Source organism: Marmota marmota, unplaced genomic scaffold (assembly GCF_001458135.2).
Source record: "Marmota marmota marmota unplaced genomic scaffold, marMar, whole genome shotgun sequence".
In the NCBI taxonomy this organism is placed as follows: domain Eukaryota; kingdom Metazoa; phylum Chordata; class Mammalia; order Rodentia; family Sciuridae; genus Marmota; species Marmota marmota.
This window is the reverse complement of record NW_025999949.1, coordinates 15,913,423-15,933,030: the sequence shown is the minus strand read 5'-3', so window position 1 is coordinate 15,933,030 and position 19,608 is coordinate 15,913,423. Positions and strand designations below refer to the sequence as shown.

The 19,608-nt window shown below is 35.1% G+C and overlaps 1 protein-coding gene across 1 annotated transcript in view; it reads left to right on the top strand.

Annotated features, from left to right (window-relative positions):
- Eif3h (eukaryotic translation initiation factor 3 subunit H) overlaps positions 1–17,713 on the top strand; it is an 83,500-nt gene extending 65,787 nt beyond the window's left edge. The window contains exons 3-8 of the mRNA XM_015486388.2: positions 2,354–2,521; positions 4,039–4,138; positions 5,356–5,505; positions 13,157–13,277; positions 15,776–15,908; positions 17,469–17,713. Of these exons, the coding sequence (XP_015341874.1) occupies positions 2,354–2,521; positions 4,039–4,138; positions 5,356–5,505; positions 13,157–13,277; positions 15,776–15,908; positions 17,469–17,566 (770 nt within the window). The 3' untranslated portion in view covers positions 17,567–17,713. The remainder of the gene's footprint in view (positions 1–2,353; positions 2,522–4,038; positions 4,139–5,355; positions 5,506–13,156; positions 13,278–15,775; positions 15,909–17,468) is intronic.
- Positions 17,714–19,608: the final 1,895 nt, after the last annotated feature.

Here is a 19,608-nt window from a genome sequence, read left to right as displayed (position 1 = left end):
CCCCCGTTTGTTTTTCCCTCATGTATTCTGGAAATGTGCTTATAAAATGTGTTATATTTAGGTTATTTGAAGGAAGTCTTAACAAGATTGCAGAATATTTTTTTTCAGAGAAATGTATCTTGATTGAAATCATAAGGCATGTTAGAGGCCCTGTTTTACCTAGTAGACAAATTCTTGTTTATAGTTAGCATATCCAAATGCTGAAATAATGTGGAATCCCAGCATTTTGCTGGGATGGGTTGTCAAGTTCTCCTTGGCTATGGTAAAACTAAACATCAGAGAATCATCAATTGGACAGCAGGATACCTACAGAGGGGATGTCAAAACTGGCACAAGAACCTTCCTTCACTTTTAGATTCCAGATCTTTTTTTTTCTACTATTACAAGTTGATAGACTACCCTCTGCATATGTTAGCCAAATTGCACACCAACACATGTTGCAAGTAGTGATTTTTTTAAATTAAATTGTCCTATAAAATTGTATTTGTACTCTTAGTTGTTTGCTAATCTCTCCTCATTTCCTGACCTCTTTCCCTTTGAGATAAATAGCATTTAGTTTCTGCTTCTGTTTTACTTATAATATTGGGACTTTACATTTGTAAGTTAAATTTGACAAAATTTGTTAGCCAAATCTGTAATTTTTACTTTAAGAGAATCTAGACATTTTAAAACAGAAGGAGACCATAGCAATGATTCTAACTCAGTCCCAATTTGTGTGGTTAATACAAATCTATTAAACTAGCTGAAGGAAGAAGCAGTTCTGTTATATGCTAGAGAAATAAAATAATAAGATAAAAGAATTAATGTAAATCATCATCAGTTTTATACTGCTTCAGGCTGTCATACTGTCTATAAACTAGATTTGTAGGGCTGTAGTTTTTAATCATGGTTTAAAATATAGCATAAGCTTTAAGGCTTTGTTTTCCAATGTGTTAATTATAAATATGCAGAAACACTGGTATGTAAACATGTCTTGTGTATAAGTATCACCTCTCACCTATAACCTAAATGAACGACTTGAGAAATAATGGGGGCAAACTACCTTTATCTTAATACCTTTTCCCTTTTTATGAATGAATGGACTTGCTTTCAAAACAGAGTTGCTGGTTTCAAAACAGTTGCCTAGTGTACATCTTTACAGTAGTACACCTTCCAGCTCTGTTGCAATTTTGCCATAGGCTTAAAATTTTGTCCTATTTTTCAAAAAGAAAAATGAAAAACACATAATTTTGAAATAGTTGATTACTTGACTGCCATTTTTTATAAATAAGAGAGATATAATCATGGAATAAACAGATTTATAATTTCTCGGCCCACTAGTGAGTGTTGCAAAATAAGATCATGCATCTCAGGAAGGTACTTTTATTGTTTGCTTTGTAAAGTCATAGTGCTCTGACTAAAGGAACCAGGCATAAAACTTTAGTTTTACCAAAACCCGATTAAGAGTTTTAAAAGTGAGCTGCTTAGGTTTAGAATTAAGCAAATATGGTTACTTCACATGGCCATGCAGTCATTATGATTGAAGTAGCTTGAATATTGACTGTAAAACTTTTTTCTTCATTATGTATTTGTTATGCATTTTTGGGCTGTAATGCTTTTTTAATGTCATTTGTTACACGTTCAGCTTGTACTTTAACAATATACATTATAGTCATTGATTTGATGAAAGTAAAAATCATGAAATCTTTTTGTTTTGTATGTGATGATTAAAATATAACTCTATCCTAATGAAAACGTAGTGTCACTAACACAAAAGAAGACAGGCAAAAAAAAAAATCTTTTTTAAATTTAGTGTATGCAGCAGGGGGCACCAGATGAAGGCAAAAATGAATTCTTAGTTTTAAATCGGCTATAGTCTATATGCTGTTTATATATAAGTGGTGGTTGATTATTTCTCCTTAGTTTTCTTGTTGGTTTAAGTTCACAGTTCCAAAAGGTGTGTTGAAGAAGAGACAACTATTGATAACTATTCTCATCTATTGGTCCAGATGAGACTTCTTACAAGTAGCCAGTCTAGTAATTATATATTGTTTTCCTTAAACATTTTACTGTTTTCAGTTTTTCAAAAAGATCATGTAAACCACATTTAGTAATTCTTTGTTTAGAACAAGACATTAATATTGTATTTTTAATACTATTTTTTCTTCAAATTGGTTTGCATTAGTGAAAAAGGAAAGTCCCAATGATTTGAAAGCTTAATTTTGTTCTCTTTATGTGTGAACTGAATAACTTTTCCCATGGAAACCTGTTCCTTATGACTAATAAATGTAGAAATTTGTTTCCATTAGGCTTATTTTTAATATTGGTGGTATCATAAAGTTTTTCTTTTATTCCCCTCCTTCTCATCATCTAGTCCAGTATCAGATGGAAATGATGCGGAGCCTTCGCCATGTAAACATTGATCATCTCCATGTGGGCTGGTACCAGTCTACGTACTATGGCTCGTTTGTCACCCGGGCGCTTTTGGATTCTCAGTTCAGTTACCAACATGCCATTGAAGAATCTGTTGTTCTTATTTATGGTTAGTCGGAGTTTCCTTTATTATTCTTTTCTTCCCTTAATATTATTACTCCTATTTTTACTTTCTGTCTTTATGCTTCTAAGAGCAGCCTGGCAGGCTTTCTCAAGTAAATACCAACTCTGTTTCTGCAGCAGCCTCAGCAGCAGCTAAGTCTAGACAGGGTTTCCTTCTTTCTGTTTATTTTTCTTGCTATCAGAGCCCTGATGTGTACATTTTGGAATGCTGGAGTAGCTGCTTCATTTTTATTCCTCCATCTCCCCTCCCTCATTGAAGGGGCTGGTGGAACTAGACCAGATGTCTAACAAACCCCGATTGCTGGAGTGTCTGGCTCTGTACGTGACTGACCAATCATAACACAGTGTGCCAAGTTTTTTTTTTATACCTCTGACAGCAGCGTACAAAACCTGGACTGTTTCTTAGCACAAAGATTTTTTTCTTTTCGGCCTATTTAATGGTGTTTCCTCAAGCTCTCCAGACCAGATGTTCTGTGCTGTATCAGAACTGTAGGCAATTTAACAGCTTTATAGCCTTCCCCCTCCCCAAACACTCACAGTTTGCCATATCTGGCAGACTTGCATATAGTTTCCAGCTGAGAAGTAAATGTAACGTCCTGAGTATCTGTCAGAAAAAATACTAATGAATACGATCAATCTTATGAGCTGCCCCAAAATTGTTTCAGTATGTTAACAATTGGATTACAGTAAAGAACAAGTTGTTAAAGTGTACTTATATTGGCTGGAAACATTGCATCATCAGACCTTGATGAATTTTCCACTTGTTTCAATCTATTTTGGTTTTCATTTTATCACCTATTGCTAAAAGTTTCACTGTGTTAAGTTTCAGACAACATGAATGTTAACACAGGTTTTAGTTGAATATTGGCATGCCAGAGCCATTATCATGCAGCAAGTGCTAAGCTCCCTTACTCATGGAGTGTTTAAGCAGTTAGTTTTGACAAAACTTCGTTTTCTAAAACTAGAAAAGGACACTTTTGTGATAGCACTTTGATGTAGTGGTTTTGTTTTTAACTATCTTTTAATTTAAAAATGTGGACACTGATTATTAGGTTGTATAAATTTTGTTTGCAGGGCTATTCATTTTCGTGGACTAAGGAAGTATAGTAGTGCATACAGTGATTTTTTTTTTGTTGTTGTTGTTTAATACTTATTAGTATTTTCCCCAGTTAATACAAGATGTATAGAATAAGATATGTTTCATTTTCAGCAAGATTACTGGTTCTAGATGAGGGATTTCAAAATATCTTAACTATATTTGGAATCTTCTGTTTTTATTTAAGGGAGGAAGTTACTCTACTGATTTTAAGTAGGATAGAACAACCACTGCATCTTCGCTTACTGTTTGCTAGAAATGGTTTGAATGTGCTTCAGGTTGTGTTGCCATTATTTATTTTGATCTTCATTTTTCCAAAGACAGTGTGATAAGTAATAGAATGTGCCTAGAACTGATGTCATTAGAATCCTTAGTAATTATTTTCTCTCTCTCTCTCTTTTTTTGAGATCCTATAAAAACTGCCCAAGGCTCTCTCTCTTTAAAGGCATACAGATTGACTCCTAAACTAATGGAAGTTTGTAAAGAGAAGGATTTTTCCCCTGAAGCGTAAGTGTTTGGGGGCCCAAGAGGCATATGGTAAAGGGCTGAGTATTTTTCTTTTAAACCGTCAATTTGCCACATCTATTGAAGGCTTGGTTGTGCTGCAGTAATACTTTGCCATGCGTATTGTAGATTTCTGCGTGCTGAGAGACACCCTTACCATGTTTAGATTAATCTTTATGGAGTGTCTCATCTGTTGTTCTCACCATAGGTGAATTCAGTTAGAATGGGAATTAATTAGCTATCGTATTTGAAGAAGTAAAAGATAGAAGGGAGATGAAAGAGTGGTCAGCGGCTGTCAGACTGTAAGCTCTGCATTAGACTACGTGCAACCTGCATGTTTCCTATGCTCACCTTTCACAGGGGGGAAAGATATGAACATTTTTAAGGATTCAGTAAAAAATGTGGCTGATTGGAAGTTTTGTGAGTGACAGGTATGCAGTGAGTCAACTAATGGAGCTATTCTGTGATCCTACTTAATGCCATTGGATATTAAAATCTATTATTTCTGTTAATTGTAGAATTTGTTTTTAAATGAAATCAAAGTTAATGATTATGGCTTCATGTAGGACAATTTATCTGTAGTTTCTTATTTAGCTCCTAAAAAATTAAGGTATACAGTTTTAAGAAGAAAAGGTAATTCATGAACAATTTCTGGACATGGAGTTACAACTAACTCTGAGAAGCCGTTTCCTACACTGTTGTTTGTGGAGTCTCCTGTGACTTTTCAACTAGTTGTTAATCTTTTTAGTTCTTCACACTTAAAAAATAAACTTTACAAAAACAGGATATTTTTCTTTTCTAGATATTTATTTTAAATATTTTAGATGCATAACTTACTGTGACATTTACATATTTTGTTAGTTCATTATAATTATATACATTATATTTTACTATCAACGAAGTGTTTAAGGATACTTGATTTTTAAGAATAGTTTCCTTGCCAGTTTATTTTCTGGGCTTACAGTTAAAAAATTAAATTGTTTTCAATGTCAATACTCAGCTCACTCGATTTATGCTTGACTGTTAATCAGGCAGTGTGTATGCCTGCATGTGTGTACACACACACACACACACACAATATATATATATATTTTTTGCTCCTGCTGCCTTTCTTATTAATGATCCTTGAAGAGGGCTTGTATTTAGGTAAATGTATGAAATAGTTAATTTAACATTTATTTCTGACCACCAGTCTAAAATATTTTTAACATGCTTCACAGATTGAAAAAGGCAAATATCACCTTTGAGCACATGTTTGAAGAAGTGCCGATTGTAATTAAAAATTCACATCTGATCAATGTCCTAATGTGGGAGCTTGAGAAGAAGTCAGCTGTAGCAGATAAACATGAATTGCTCAGCCTTGCTAGTAGGTAAGTGGCTTTGCCTAATGAAAATACCTTTTTTATCACATTTTGCAGAAAATTCTTTTACATAGACTTTCTCTGTGAAGCAAGAAAAAAAATTACTTACGAACATTTTGAGATTACTAAGATCTATGTAACAGCATGTAGTATTTGTCTGGCCCTATTAAGATCCCAGGAAAATTGCCAAACTGATAAAGTGAAACAAACACATTGTTTGAATACTAATTGCTCCTGTTGTAAGAACCTACTGCTGCCTTCCTTGCTGTTTCATTTGCACTTTGATATGGTAAATACCCATGGGGGAGGACTTTTTTATTTGGCTCAGCTTTATTTATTGTACACTGTCCTGAGAGGTTTATGCTGTTATGTCTAGATATTTAATAATGCTCAGGAGAAGAATGGAAATGCTGCTTTATTTTATTGATTGCACTTGCCCAGATTCAGATGCATTCTCTCTCTGTAGTAAACTTGTAGTTATTTGAGTATTCAACTAAAATTTTAGAGTTTCTGAACTTTCTGGCTTTTGCTATCAGACAGGTGAGTGACATGATTTCCTTCAGTGTGACTGCTTTTGCTGATGAGTTGGTAAGGTAATATTTATTAAATTGCTAAAATGCTAGACAGATTGTTTTCTTTATGGAATTAATGTGTTGTCCCACCCCACCCTGAACTTTTATAATTTTTAATGTTTTGCAGTAGTGGGGATTGAACCCAGGAACTCACACATGTTAGGAAAGCCTTCTGCCACTGAGCAACCCCACCACACCCCAGCCTCCAGTCTCTTACTCTTAGCAGAAATGTGAACAGTCACATTATATAGCTTCTCTGAAATGCTGTTTAAGCTTGATGTTAGTGATTTGTTGTTCTTGTTGGAGGAGGAGGAGGAGGCAGCTAGCAGTAGTATAATGTGAAATGGGCAGAGTGAGAAATCAATCAGTATATATTTGTTGTCTGAAAGGAGAGTTGTGTTTTCTTCAGCAATGGTTTGGAACAGAAGTTTATCAGATTTCCAGTACTCTAGACAGATGCTTATTTAAAAACAAAACACAAAAACCAGTTCCTTCTTCCCACATGTAACGCAAGGAAGATAATGAACCCAGAAGGACCAGACACCATAGTGTCTTCTCTGTTCTCTGGTATGAATAGGGCTACGCTTGAAGTGCCACCTTCCATTGCGTCTGTTAATCACAAAGGCCATTAAAAAGTTTCGACAGGGCAGAGATGGAAACTGAATGGTAAATGGAGTGCTAAATGATATAGCCCGGTTGTAAGACTAATTTGGAACCAAAGAGTGTTCTGTTTGACTGCAAACATATATTCATAATAGTCTTTAAGTTTGTCTGTTTTAGGAGGTCATATTTCTTTATTGCTTTTACAAACACACTTGGTACACCTGTATTTAAAGCATTGAGCTAAGAACCATTTTCAGCATTCAGGGTTACAATTTGATGTAGTAAGTATAAAAATACATAATAATTTAAAATTTACTACATGAAAACTATTACTTATATAATTCATGTCTTCACCTTTTCCCAGGCCTCCTTTATTGAACATACAAAACAAGTATAGCCCTTATGAAACTTCCATATTACAAGTGAGCTGGTCTAGAATATCCATTTGTCCAAAGCAGCAATTGCAATAGCCAAGAAACTGTTCTCAGTTTGCCGTAGCAACTAAGACCTAGAAAACTATTTTATTATAGGTTTATCTTACATATTTTTATGTGAAAAGCCTTAAATACACCTATGTACATCTTAGTTTTTAGTTTCTAATGTTAGTAGCATGATGATGGTAATCATGCCAGTTCTAACAAATTTAAAAAACCTTCAGAAATTATTTTTATGCAACTCCTTAAACACTTTGAGGATATTTTCCATGGCCATATATGGGTACCAGTTTTTTGATTTACCTGACAGATTTGTTCTATGCTATGAATGATTTGCTTTCATTTTTAAAAATCCTAACTTTATATTTAAATTTTATTACATGGAAGTTCTAGTAGTAGCCTTCATTAGTTTTTTAAAAAATGTATAACATAAGCTTTTAACTTCTCACACATAAAAAGCGATTGTTTTTATTTTTCCTTAAGCAAAATTAAACTAAGGGTGAGCATCCTACATTAAGGATAATAAGCATAGATTGATACTGTAGCCAGAGCTGACTTAGCAGTCTATGTCTTGGTTCACATCTGTTTAAGTTATCTGTTTTCAGTTCTTTGTTTCCTTGGCAATAAAAGGAAAGACTATGTTATTGAAACACCAACAGTAACTCCCTTTTTGAGTATTCTAGTTGAACTGATAATGAAAACGAAAGCTTTTCACAAAATTGCTCTTGGTAATGATTCTGATTTTCTGTGACTGATGAAATAGTTATCTATTGTTAATTTCTGGTGCCCTTTAAGGCCTCTATGGTGAGTAATGTTGAATGTTTCTGAAGTCAGTAAGATATAAACATGACTTAAATATTTAAATATCTGAAGCATTAGTGTAATATCACTCTTATGAAATCTTTAAAGCCCACATATTTGTGCTTGTGGCAGTGTTCTTTCACTGTAATTATATACACTTGTAGCATATAATATTAATACCTTAAAGACATTTTTAGTGGAAAAAGAGGTCCCTATTTTATTAATACTTTTCTCGATGCTAAAATTGGTCTCCCAAGGTTTTAAGGACTCTACAAATAATAGATTTTCCTTTGCTGATAGCTGTACCTCTCCTCTATGTGTTTCTCCAGTGTCACTGCTTTCCTGTCTGCTCCCAGGCACAAGATTGGTGGTGAGCTTTCCCTTTACCTGATTTCCTTTTTCACTCAATGGCATAAATGACTTAACAACAAGTCATGTAGCTAATGGCATCTCTATACTTAATATAGCTTGTTAGGCTTTAGTTCTTTGATTGGTGAAAATGAAAGGATCAGCCTCCTGAGGTCAGTCCCACTCTGTCCTGACTTCTCTGGACCTCATTTGATCTGTCTTCTCCTTATAGATTTTTTAGTTCTCCTTTATACTAGTACTTTTCTGTTATCCTTATTGACTTGTTTTTTTCCCATTAAATTGTTTTAAATGTTCAACACTTCAAATTGAAAGGATAACACAATGAACATCCATCCATGAACCTTTCACATAGATAGTATTGAACCCAGTGCCTCACACATACTAAGCAAGTGCTCTGCTACTGAGCTACAGCCCCCATCAATAGAATTTTCTGTCACTGTCTTTCCTCATTTCCCACTTACTCTGACATTTTTCAGTGTTCTTCCATTCCTTATTGTTAGAACTCTGTCACAAAAAACTTCTTGTCACCATACTACTGCATGAGATTCATCAGCATTTAATAGAATTGAGAACCCCTTCATCCTGGAATTAATTCTTTGGAGCCTATGAAACTACAACTCTTATGGGTTACTTCTTATTTCAAACAGTGATTTCTTCTTTTTGTTCATCCCTAAATATCAGTGTTTGTCAGAGTTAATCTTCCCCCATGTGCATTCCTGGAGTGATTTCATCTTATTTCTATGATTTTTTGTTACCCCAGACCAAGGCATCACTATTTCTCTTTGTGATTACTTTCACAGTTCCCTAACTTCCTGCTTTTAACCTTTTCCTCTTTTAATGCTTGTGCTAAATGCAAATTGGATGTTCATATTACTTCTTTGCTTAAAATCTTTGGCTGATTCTCATAATGCTTAGAATAGAATCCAAACTTATAATTCAAGTTTCCTAGGGCCTGTGCTATGGTTGTCTCCCCCCCACACACACAAGTTTGATAAATCTCTTTTTTCTAGTCAAGCAGTTCCCTGGTATACTGAGTTATTTGCAGTTCATTAAATGCATCACACCTTTCATGCTGGAGTCTCTTGAGTGGTCTGCTTATACCCAGTATCTCTAGCTACCCTTAGCTCCTTTTCAACAATTCAGACTTTAATTGTCACATAATTGGAGTGGGGGTGGTTTCACTTGATCCTACCAAACTGTCCTTTTTGCATCCATTGAATGTCTGCTAGAGCACTTAACCACCATTATTTAATTTATCTATTTACTTTTACTTTCCTCTCTCATTAGAACGTTTTGAGTGCAACAAAATCTCATATAGTTTAATTCTTAGTATCTGGCAGAGTGACTGGGAGAGTAACTGTGTACTCAGTACATGCCAAAAGAGTGAATGTGAGATACAGTATTGTTTAATCCTGAAGTTATTTGGGAAAGCAGTATGACTGTCTAATCAATGGATCTGGATATTTGGTTAGCTACTGGAAAAAAAATCGTTTTAATTCCTCATCTTGCACCATATACCCAATAACTTGAATCTGGGTGGATTAAAATCAGACTGTTAAGAAATTCGAAAACAGAAACAAGTACTTAATTGGTTTCCAGAGAAGGAGAAACATTTTAAAATAAAAAATGATTGGAAAAAAATCACAGTGGAATAAGAAATATGAAATAAAATTTAATACTAAAGAAGTATTTGATTCCTAGACAGGTGAAGTCTTTAGGCCAAATTACTGGGCCAAGGTTGTTTGGGTACTGCCGGACTGGGATTAAAAAGGTAATTTACACACACACTTACACACCAGTTCTGTACTCTTTTCTGCTCTTTAAGAAAGAACCCAAACTTTTTTTTTTTTTTTTAGGGTACAGGTAGAATCCATATTTTAAGTGGATTTACTTTCATCCTGTTTCAATATTCCCAATCTGTTTTCTCCTCTGTCTTTCCCTATTCTATGAATGTAATAACCACCCAGCCAGTGGACTGCTGAAGCCAGGACACTGGCCACCATCCTTGATTCTTCCCTTGTACCTCATTATCAAATAAAAATCACCAGTTGTGTTTCCAGAGTATTTCTCAGTTCTACTCACTTTCATCTGTTCTCACTGCTACTGTCCCAATGCAAGCCACCATTACTCTGGAACATCACAACAGATTTGGGGTGGTTGTGGTGGTGGTGCAGTTTTTTGAAATAGAAATAAACTTAACTATGCATAGTGTGCATCTTAGTGTTTTTTAGTATATTTGCAATGTTGTGCAACCATTACTAATTGTAGAATACTTTTTATGACTATAGGCAGTAGAGCCCTACAGTGGCCTTTTGTGTTAGGCTTGTTTCCCTTAGCATAATATTTAGCAGGTTCATTCAAATTGTGGTATGCTTCAGTACTTCACTATTTTTATGGCTCGATAATATTTTATTGTATGGATATTCCACCTTTGTTTATTCACTTATCATTTATTTGATGGACATTGGGTTGTTTCTACTTTGTGCTTTTTAAGGGTAATAATATAGCTGTTAGCATTCATGTACAAATTTTTGTGTGAGCGTATATTTTCAGTTCTCTCTTGGGTGTATACTTAGGAGAATTGCTTGGGTCATAAAGTTGGAGAATGTTGGAAAGATTTCAAATGAAACACAGTAGTAGGCATGGGTTTATTAGAAGGGATAGGGAAAAGGGGGACATCTCAAGGGAGAGAGTGGATCCTCTCAGAGAGGAAAGGGATGGTGTGCCCCTCCTGCCCTCCAGTTTTGTTAAGGAATCCTAGAGAAGTTTCCACCCCTTGACCTTTGACTAACAGCGGTTTTACATCAGACTTTCAAGTTCCCATTGCCCATTGCCTTTCCCTGGGGAAGGAAAATTTTGCTATTGACATGCTAAAGATCCACGGCAACTCTGGGTCACTTTGGCCTCTGCTAAAGGGGTCTCATTGGAACTTGTTCTTACACATTTTATGGTTAGGGCCTTGGCTTTTAATTATCCTGTTTGGGTCCTGGAATTTGGTGTATATAATGGTCACAGAAACCTCCTTCAGGGTAACTTGTGCCCTTATCAGGGATTTTTGGGGTCTGCGTTTCTCCTATAGGTAACAGGTTGTTTGCCCAGGAAGGTAGTGTATTCTGTTGACTAAAGGAAGGCCACAGGTTAATTGCTTTTTGAATGAGGGCACATGGAGTCAGCACAGTAGGCCCAGTTTATAGATTTATTTCCTTGACCTCCTGTTCTCACCATTCACATTTGTCTGTTACTATTAATAATAGTAACTAGCTTTTTGAGGAACCATGAAGCTGTTTTCCATGGCAGTAATATCATTTTAGATCCCCATCATAGCATATGAATGTTTCAGTTTCTCCATATCTTGTCTGCAATAGACTCTTAGCTCTTGTATTTTCAGTCTACATGCATAGCAACAGAGTGATTATTTTAAGATTTAAGCCCAGACATGCACAGCTCGAGAGTACCATTCAGTATGTTTCAGTGGTCTCATTCATACAAGCCACTTTGTTGTGAAGTTGTGTGGTGCTAATGGGCTTTCCATATATGCTTGTCTGGCCTCCCTAACCAAATCACTGTGCTCCAGTCATGCCTGGCCTCCCTGCTCCTCCTCTCTTCTCCCTCTCCCCCCTCCTCCCATCCCCTCCCCCACTTTTTAAATTAAATCAGATCTGCTTTTTTGTTGTCCACCTCAGAACTTTGGCCTTTGTACTTTTTCCCTAGAATACTTGAAACCTGGCTAACTCCTAATCTTTTGCTTTTAGCCCTTCATCTTCTCAAAGAGATATTCTGACCATGCTATCTGAAGTCTCTCTTCTTCTCCCCACCTGCCCTGCTCTATCTCTAATCAGTTGTAATTTCAAAGAAGATTAAGACCATGTATGCATCATTCATTATTGTCTCCCTGGTTTTTAATACTGAGACTGGCACATAATAATTTAGTAAATACCTGTTTGAAAGTAGTGAATTGGTCACTATAGTTTGTCAGCTGGCTGTTTTTAGACATTCATAGTAGATGTCCATGCTTCAGCATGATAGGAGATTTTTTTTTAAATATTTTTTATTTATTTATTTATTTTTTGTTTGAGAGAGAGAGAGAGAGAGAGAGAGAATTTTAATATTTATTTTCTAGTTTTCGGCAGACATAACATCTTTGTATGTGGTGCTGAGGATCGAACCTGGGCCGCACGCATGCCAGGCGAGTGCGCTACCGCTTGAGCCACATCCCCAGCCCATGATAGGAGATATTGGCAGGTAGAAGGTGGTGAATAAGGTGGTCATTGTATCAGTTATTAGCATTACTTTATGAAAAGATTGTAGTAACTGAGCTGGAATCAATATTTCTAGAGATAAAAAGTATGAAAGACTATATACTACTACAGATTCTAGGAAAGAACAGAGATGAGGAGCCAGATGATGTGGCTCATTTAGAATAAGGTAGATAAAGAAATGGTGTGCCAGAAATCTTAATAAGTTTGCATGACTCTTTGCTTGACTACTGATTTAAAACTCTGGGGCACATGGGGGTGGGGGTGGGGATGTTAAGGAAAAGGGTTCAGTAGTACTGAACTCAAGTTAAACTTGGTTTTCTGAAAGTATATATTATAGATGCCACGCTAGATATGCTTAACAGTTCCTATTTAACTTACTTTTGCTGTCAACAATAAGAAACTGAGCTATTTCCAACAGCCCTGAGATTATAGTTGTGGGTGATAACATAAGTTTAATAATAAGCTGACTCAGATTCTTACCTCTACCCTTGCTTTAATGCATATGTGTGCTTCTAATTCTTTTAGCAAAAGGCAGATCATGTTTTAACATATGACTATTTAGAACAGTGGCAAAGTCATAGCTTAAAGTATGACGTATCAGTGTGTTTACTTTTCATTTCAGCAATCATTTGGGGAAGAATCTACAGTTGCTGATGGACAGAGTGGATGAAATGAGCCAAGACATAGTAAAATATAACACATACATGAGGAATACTAGTAAGCAACAGCAGCAGAAACATCAGGTTGGTATTATAGAAAAAATCAATATACCTTGACTTCTAGGTGTGATATTTTAATAGTCATTTTAAAGGCTGGATGTGGTGGTGCACACCTGTAATCCCAGAGATTCAGAAGACTGGCAGGAGGATTACAAGTTGGCTAAGGCCAACCCTAGCAATTTACTGAGACTCTCTCTCAAAAAAAAAAAAAGATTGGGGATGTAGCTCAGTGGTATAGTAACCTTGGGTGCAACCTCAGTATCAGAAAGAAAGTCATCTTAAAAATGATCTAAATTATCTCTAGTAAAACATTGACTGTTGGGGCTGGGGTTGTGGCTCAGTGGTAAAGCACTCGCCTGGCACACGTAAGGCACTGAGTTCAATCCTCAGTACCACATAAAAATAAATAAAGGAATTGTGTCCACCTACAACTAAAAAATATTTAAAAAAAACATTGACTGTTAGTTAACAACTCTGTATCATATATTTTAAGATTGTTCTTTAGTAAATAATATTTTACAAATTATAATTAAAAACACCAGATTTAAAGAGAGCTTATATATTAAGCTAAAGGTTATGCAAATAAGATATATATTTATGGAGAAAACTGGAGGCAAAGAGATTTCAGAGTGTCACAGTTCATTTCTTTACTCTAACTATAATTGGTTTGGTGGTGGTTCATTGCAGAATAGTTAGCAATCTTCAGTTCATTTAAAAAACTGAGCAGTTGTGATTAAGAGCAAGCAATTTTGATAGGAAATAATAGACCACCTGCTGTGAAATAGATAGTATAATACCAACAAAAATCATAGAATTACTTGAATATTCTCATATGCACATACATATACTTTTGGCCATTTAACCTTTTCTTTATTAGCATTGCCTTAGGACCACATGATTTTCATAGTTCCGGGAATATTATTTTGGGACTGTATTGCTCTAAAATGTTCTTAGCATTTGATTGATAGATAAGTTGATTTCAGAATCTTTATCCCTGGAAGTAGTATTTATATTTGCTGTGTTCATTAAAATGCACTTTAAACAAAGTGTTGTCAATTGTAAAATTCGAAGCACAGCTAAGTGCTTCGGAGACTTATGTAATCAAAGAAAAACAAATTTTTCTTCCAGGTTCATATATGTCGGGAAATCAAAATGAATGGATAAATGAATGAATGAATTTTGCTACACTTGAATTGAGAAAATATATGTAAATCTGTAAAGTATCTTTAAGTGAACATAGCTGCAGATTTCTAAACTATGAGAAAGAAATGTCCCAGTTTGATTGTATTCTCTTGCTGTTTTGTTGTTGGGGGTGGGAATCACTTGGGCTATCAAATTGATAATCTGTCACCCATGAGGTAATTCATACTAGAAGCCAATCTTTGGGACTCTTTTCAGAGTTATAATGTATTAAGATTTTTGCATTTAACATTTATTCATACTTACTAGTATCTTTCATAACCCTTTTTAGATGTATCTCACCTTCACTTTCATACCCCATAATAAGAAAGAAATCTTCAAAGCAAGTTACTCCTCTTCTTCAGGAGAAACTGTCATTGCCTTTGGTTTTCATAGGAATTCAAGACTTTTAAGTTTTTCTTAACCCACCTTGGTTTCTTATTACCTGACCTTTTAAAAGACAGTGTGTGGAAGATTATTTCACTGGCATTGTGAGCCATTCACAGCAACTAGCTCTTAATTATTTGACATATAAGTTTATAGTTATAGAATCTATATATGTATCCTCACCTTCTTTTCAGAGAATTGTAGAATGCAGAGTTTGAAAGTATTTGAAGTTAATATTCATTCTTAGCTACAGAGCTGAAACACGCAAGACCATCTGTTAAGAATAGTAAAAACAGTCAACTTGCCAGGCTTGGTGGTGGATGCCTGTAATTCCAGCGGCTCAGGAGGCTGAGGCAGCAGGATTGTGAGTTCAAAGCCAGCCTCAGCAACAGTGAAGCACTTAGAAACTCAGTGAGATCTTGTCTCTAAATAAAATACAAAAATTTTTAAAAAGGCTGGGGATGTAGCTCACTGGTCGAGTGCCCTGAGTTCAATCCCTGGTACCAAGAAAAAAAAAAAAGACAGTGAACTTGATGGTAATAACATCATTGGTGTTATTATTATTTTATGTCAATAGGGGTAAAATTGCACATAGTATATTATTTAGTTGTTAAAGTTAGGATGAACCATTTCTCCCCTTTGTCCAGAATGCTGTATTCTTTTAATCACTGATCATGAACCTCTTTTTAGTTCTGTTACTTCCAGAACCAATTTTGTTTTCTAAATCATATAGACTGTTAGAGCTCACAGTGACACTGGAGTTTATTTTAAAACAAAAATATATAAATATATATATATTTTCTTCTACCATTACCATATTTAGCTTCTTAAATATTGCCATTTATTAAACTTAGAATAGAATTCAGAGCAATGGGGTATTGTTGGTCGTGTGAGAGAGTTCTTTTTTTTACCCCCCTCAGAGAAAAATAATCAAATTATTTTTCTTTAAATTTTAGTATCAGCAGCGTCGTCAGCAGGAGAATATGCAACGTCAGAGTCGAGGAGAACCCCCACTCCCTGAGGAAGACCTGTCCAAACTCTTTAAGCCACTTCAGGCTCCTGCCAGGATGGATTCGCTACTCATTGCAGGTATAGTTATGTAAAGCGTGATATGTAGTTCTTGAGGAAGCAGAAGACTATGAGAAATTTTACAGACAGAAACATAGCACATGAAAGCTAATGTATTTTATAAATAGTTAGATGAATTTGAGTCTAGTAGGTATAGTTTCTGAAATTTAAGAATTGGTAAGTATTTTATTTCTCAGGTCCTTTCAGTTCTTCGCTTGGTGTATATCTAAACATTTTCAAGCTTTCTAAATTGGGAAGCTTTTCCATCTTTCATGAAAATGAAGAAAAAAATTTTTATGGTCTCAATAATGCAGAGGTTCACGTAGCTTCAAGTGCCTTTTTATTTTCTACTTTAGATTGGGGTACTTGAATGGAAGTTTTTGATTTGAAGAAAATATTGCCCTTTGAAATCATGGCAACATGAATATAATTCTGGGTGAACTTCTGAGGAGACTTAGCATATGTCTATCACTTTGGTTAAGGTCTATGTCTTATGCTAGAGGCTGGGATTTATTTTTTATTTTGTTTTGTCAATGGGGTGGGTACCATGGATTGAACACAGAGGTGCTTAACAATTGAGCTGCATCCCCACCTCAACTGTTGTTATTTTTTATTTTGAGACAGGATCTTGTTAAGTTGCTTAGAACCCTGCTAAGTTGCTGAGGCTGGCTTAAACTTTTTCTTCTCCTGCCTCAGCCTCACTAGCTGCTGGTATTATAGGCATGTACCACCATGCCCAACCATAGGCTGGTTTTAATGTGTAATATTCACACTCTTATATGGCTGTATAATCTTATTTTTATAAAATATTGTTAGATACTATTTAAGTCAATTGTCTTTTTGTCTGTGAGAAACTTTAATAGAGTGAAAAATCTACTCAAAGTAAAGCTGTTCTTAGTTTTTCAGTTCTATTAATAATGATATTTGAGTGGTTGAAAAATCCAAATTCCTTAACTTTCTAGTACACACACACATTTGGGAAACTGAGATATAGTTCTTTGAGGCCTAATTGAGACAAACCTGTAGTGCTTATACTTTCAAGAAATGAATAGCTTTTGCATCAGATTAGATGCAAAAACAGTAATAGAGCCATTCTTCAGGGAGGAGTTTCTGCTTTTGGCTCAGGGGAAGGACCTTAAAACATGTCTAAAGTGCAGGTTGTACACTGCTGTACCTGTTCAATGTCTGAACCAGGTGGATGTGGCTACTCTGCCATGCTATGATCATATATCTCCTATCTGCTTGCTAAGGCAGTAATATTTTCTCTGATTTCTTAGAGTACTGTCTGTTGATCAGATCTGGTACTGATTCAGCAAATTGATAGCTAATATATCCTTACAGCTGATAATCTTTTTAAAAAAGTTAGTTTTCCTTCATTTTAATCACGAGTTGAAGATAACAACTTTTCAAAAGAAATTATGTTCTTTATTAAACTTTATGGAAAAATAGAATTGATTCTTGTAAATTCTTGGTTAAAAACAGTTCTGGTGAATTCTGTATTGTGCTGATTTTCTTGTTTGACTAGCATTCTAGATCATTTTACAACTTGGAGAACATTAAGACTCTTTCTCAAATTTTTAGGCCAGATTAATACTTACTGCCAGAACATCAAGGAGTTCACCGCCCAAAACTTAGGCAAACTCTTCATGGCCCAGGCTCTTCAAGAATACAACAACTAAGAAAATGAAGTTTTCAGAAAAGGAGTATCGTGGACACTTGAGATTATTCTAGGGCAACTATTGGAAGAATTTGTATTTGCATATTGGAAAGCACAGAGGATTCCTTGCTGTCTTTGGCTATAATGTCTTTCTAACTAATAATAAATTTAAAAAAAAAAAAAAGAATCAACTGCTTGTTCATTTGGTTTCACACATATTTTATCTATCCTGTTTTTACTTTGTTTATAGTTGTCTATTTCCATAGATAAAACAAGTCCTCCAGCAGGTTCAGACCTGCAAGCTCTACTACTTTGCTCCTCTCAAGTGCTACATTTTGGCCACATGGTCCGGGGCTGCCTATTCCATCTCCCATCTGGAGACCCTGGCACCTGCAGTGAATTTTTATACTTCCTGGTTTCCAGATGCTTCCCTGAATCCCAGGTTTCATACACTTGCCCTGACACTCTTTGTCTCCGGGATGGGATCACTTGTCTCATTTCTCCCATTAGTCTATCTTTTTATTTTTCAAGAAACCATTTCCATACTCATAGAATATGCACAGGAATATTTTTTAAAAATTGTTTCACCAGAGGACCATGTTTTATAAGAAAATGAGATTCATTTTGTATACATTATTATATTTAGGATTTCATATCTTTTCATAACACAAAATACAGTTCTGCTAACAGCAAGTGTTGTGAATGGGGAAGGAGAAATTGGTAGGACAGTAGTACATTGAAAAAGATATAATATTATATTTGAAAGATTATTAAAGATCCCATGTTTTTGTAACAAAATTAGGTAGATACACTAGCTGGTGGGGGTGCCGTTTATAAGACTGTCAGATGGCAGTTCTTGAGGCAGATTATCAAAAAAGGAATGGATAAAGAGTAAGGAAAGTTAAGAAATCCTTATTTTCAACATTGTTTTAAAGATAACACTAAGGCTATAGGATCATGAAGCTAGATTGAATTGTTTAACTTCTCTGTTGCTTATCCACATGAGATGAAAATATTATTTTATGAGATGGTTCTGAGCATTAAGTTCACTGAAGGTTGGGATACAGCAAGTAGGACAGTAGTTGGTGCATAGCAGGTATTCATTATATATTCATGACAAGAGGCACATGCTAGGCAATCCAGGTTATGGGGTTATTTGTTGGGTCTTGCTTTTTTTTTTTTTTAAAGCTTGGGTCATGAATGTTCTAGATTCTAAGTACTTGCTCACTTACATAATTATTTTCCTAGTATAAATTTATAGAAGCAGATTTACTGGTCCAAGAATATAAAATTTTAAGGCTTTTTACTTAAATTGCCTTCAAGAAAAAGTCTGTTGGGGCTGAGGCTGTTGGGGCTCAGTGGTGAAGCCTTTGCCTAGCGTGAGGGAGGTTCTGGCCTCACCCCCTAGCAGTGCAGTAAACAAAACAAAACACCCCCCCCCCAAAAAAAAAAAAAAAGGAAAAAAGAAAGGCTCTCCTGATTTGCACTCCTACCTATAATGATTTCTTATCTGAGTCAACACATATTTGACTGTTAGGCAGAGGGAATGTATTGATAAACAAAACCAGAAATAGTTCTTGCCCTTGTGGACTATGTACTCTGATTGGTTCATCAAGAGATAAAAATAGAATGAAAATCGGTTCAAATGTAACCTTAATTACTATTTTTCTCATGGTGTGAGAGTAATTTTTACAGCTGATTCAATTAATGTTTTCTTAAAGTTGTGATTCTTTTTATGATACCTTAAGATTGTCTAGATTCCTATAACTCAGTAATGTCTGAGTACACGCTTAATGGATGATTTCAGTAATTTTTGATTAGAAATTAGGAATGTGGGAAAAACTGCCAAGAAAAACATCAGTGAAAATTAAATTGCCACATATTGTATGTATTCTTACAAAATAGCTTTTGTTCAGCATTTGATTTGAGTGTTATATTCTGACATCTTTCAGGGAAAAATACATGTGGTTCATCTTCTATACATATTTGCAGTTGTTTTTTTTCAAGATGAAATGAGAAAATCTCATGAACCAAGTACTAGGTCTAATAAGTCATTCACTTATC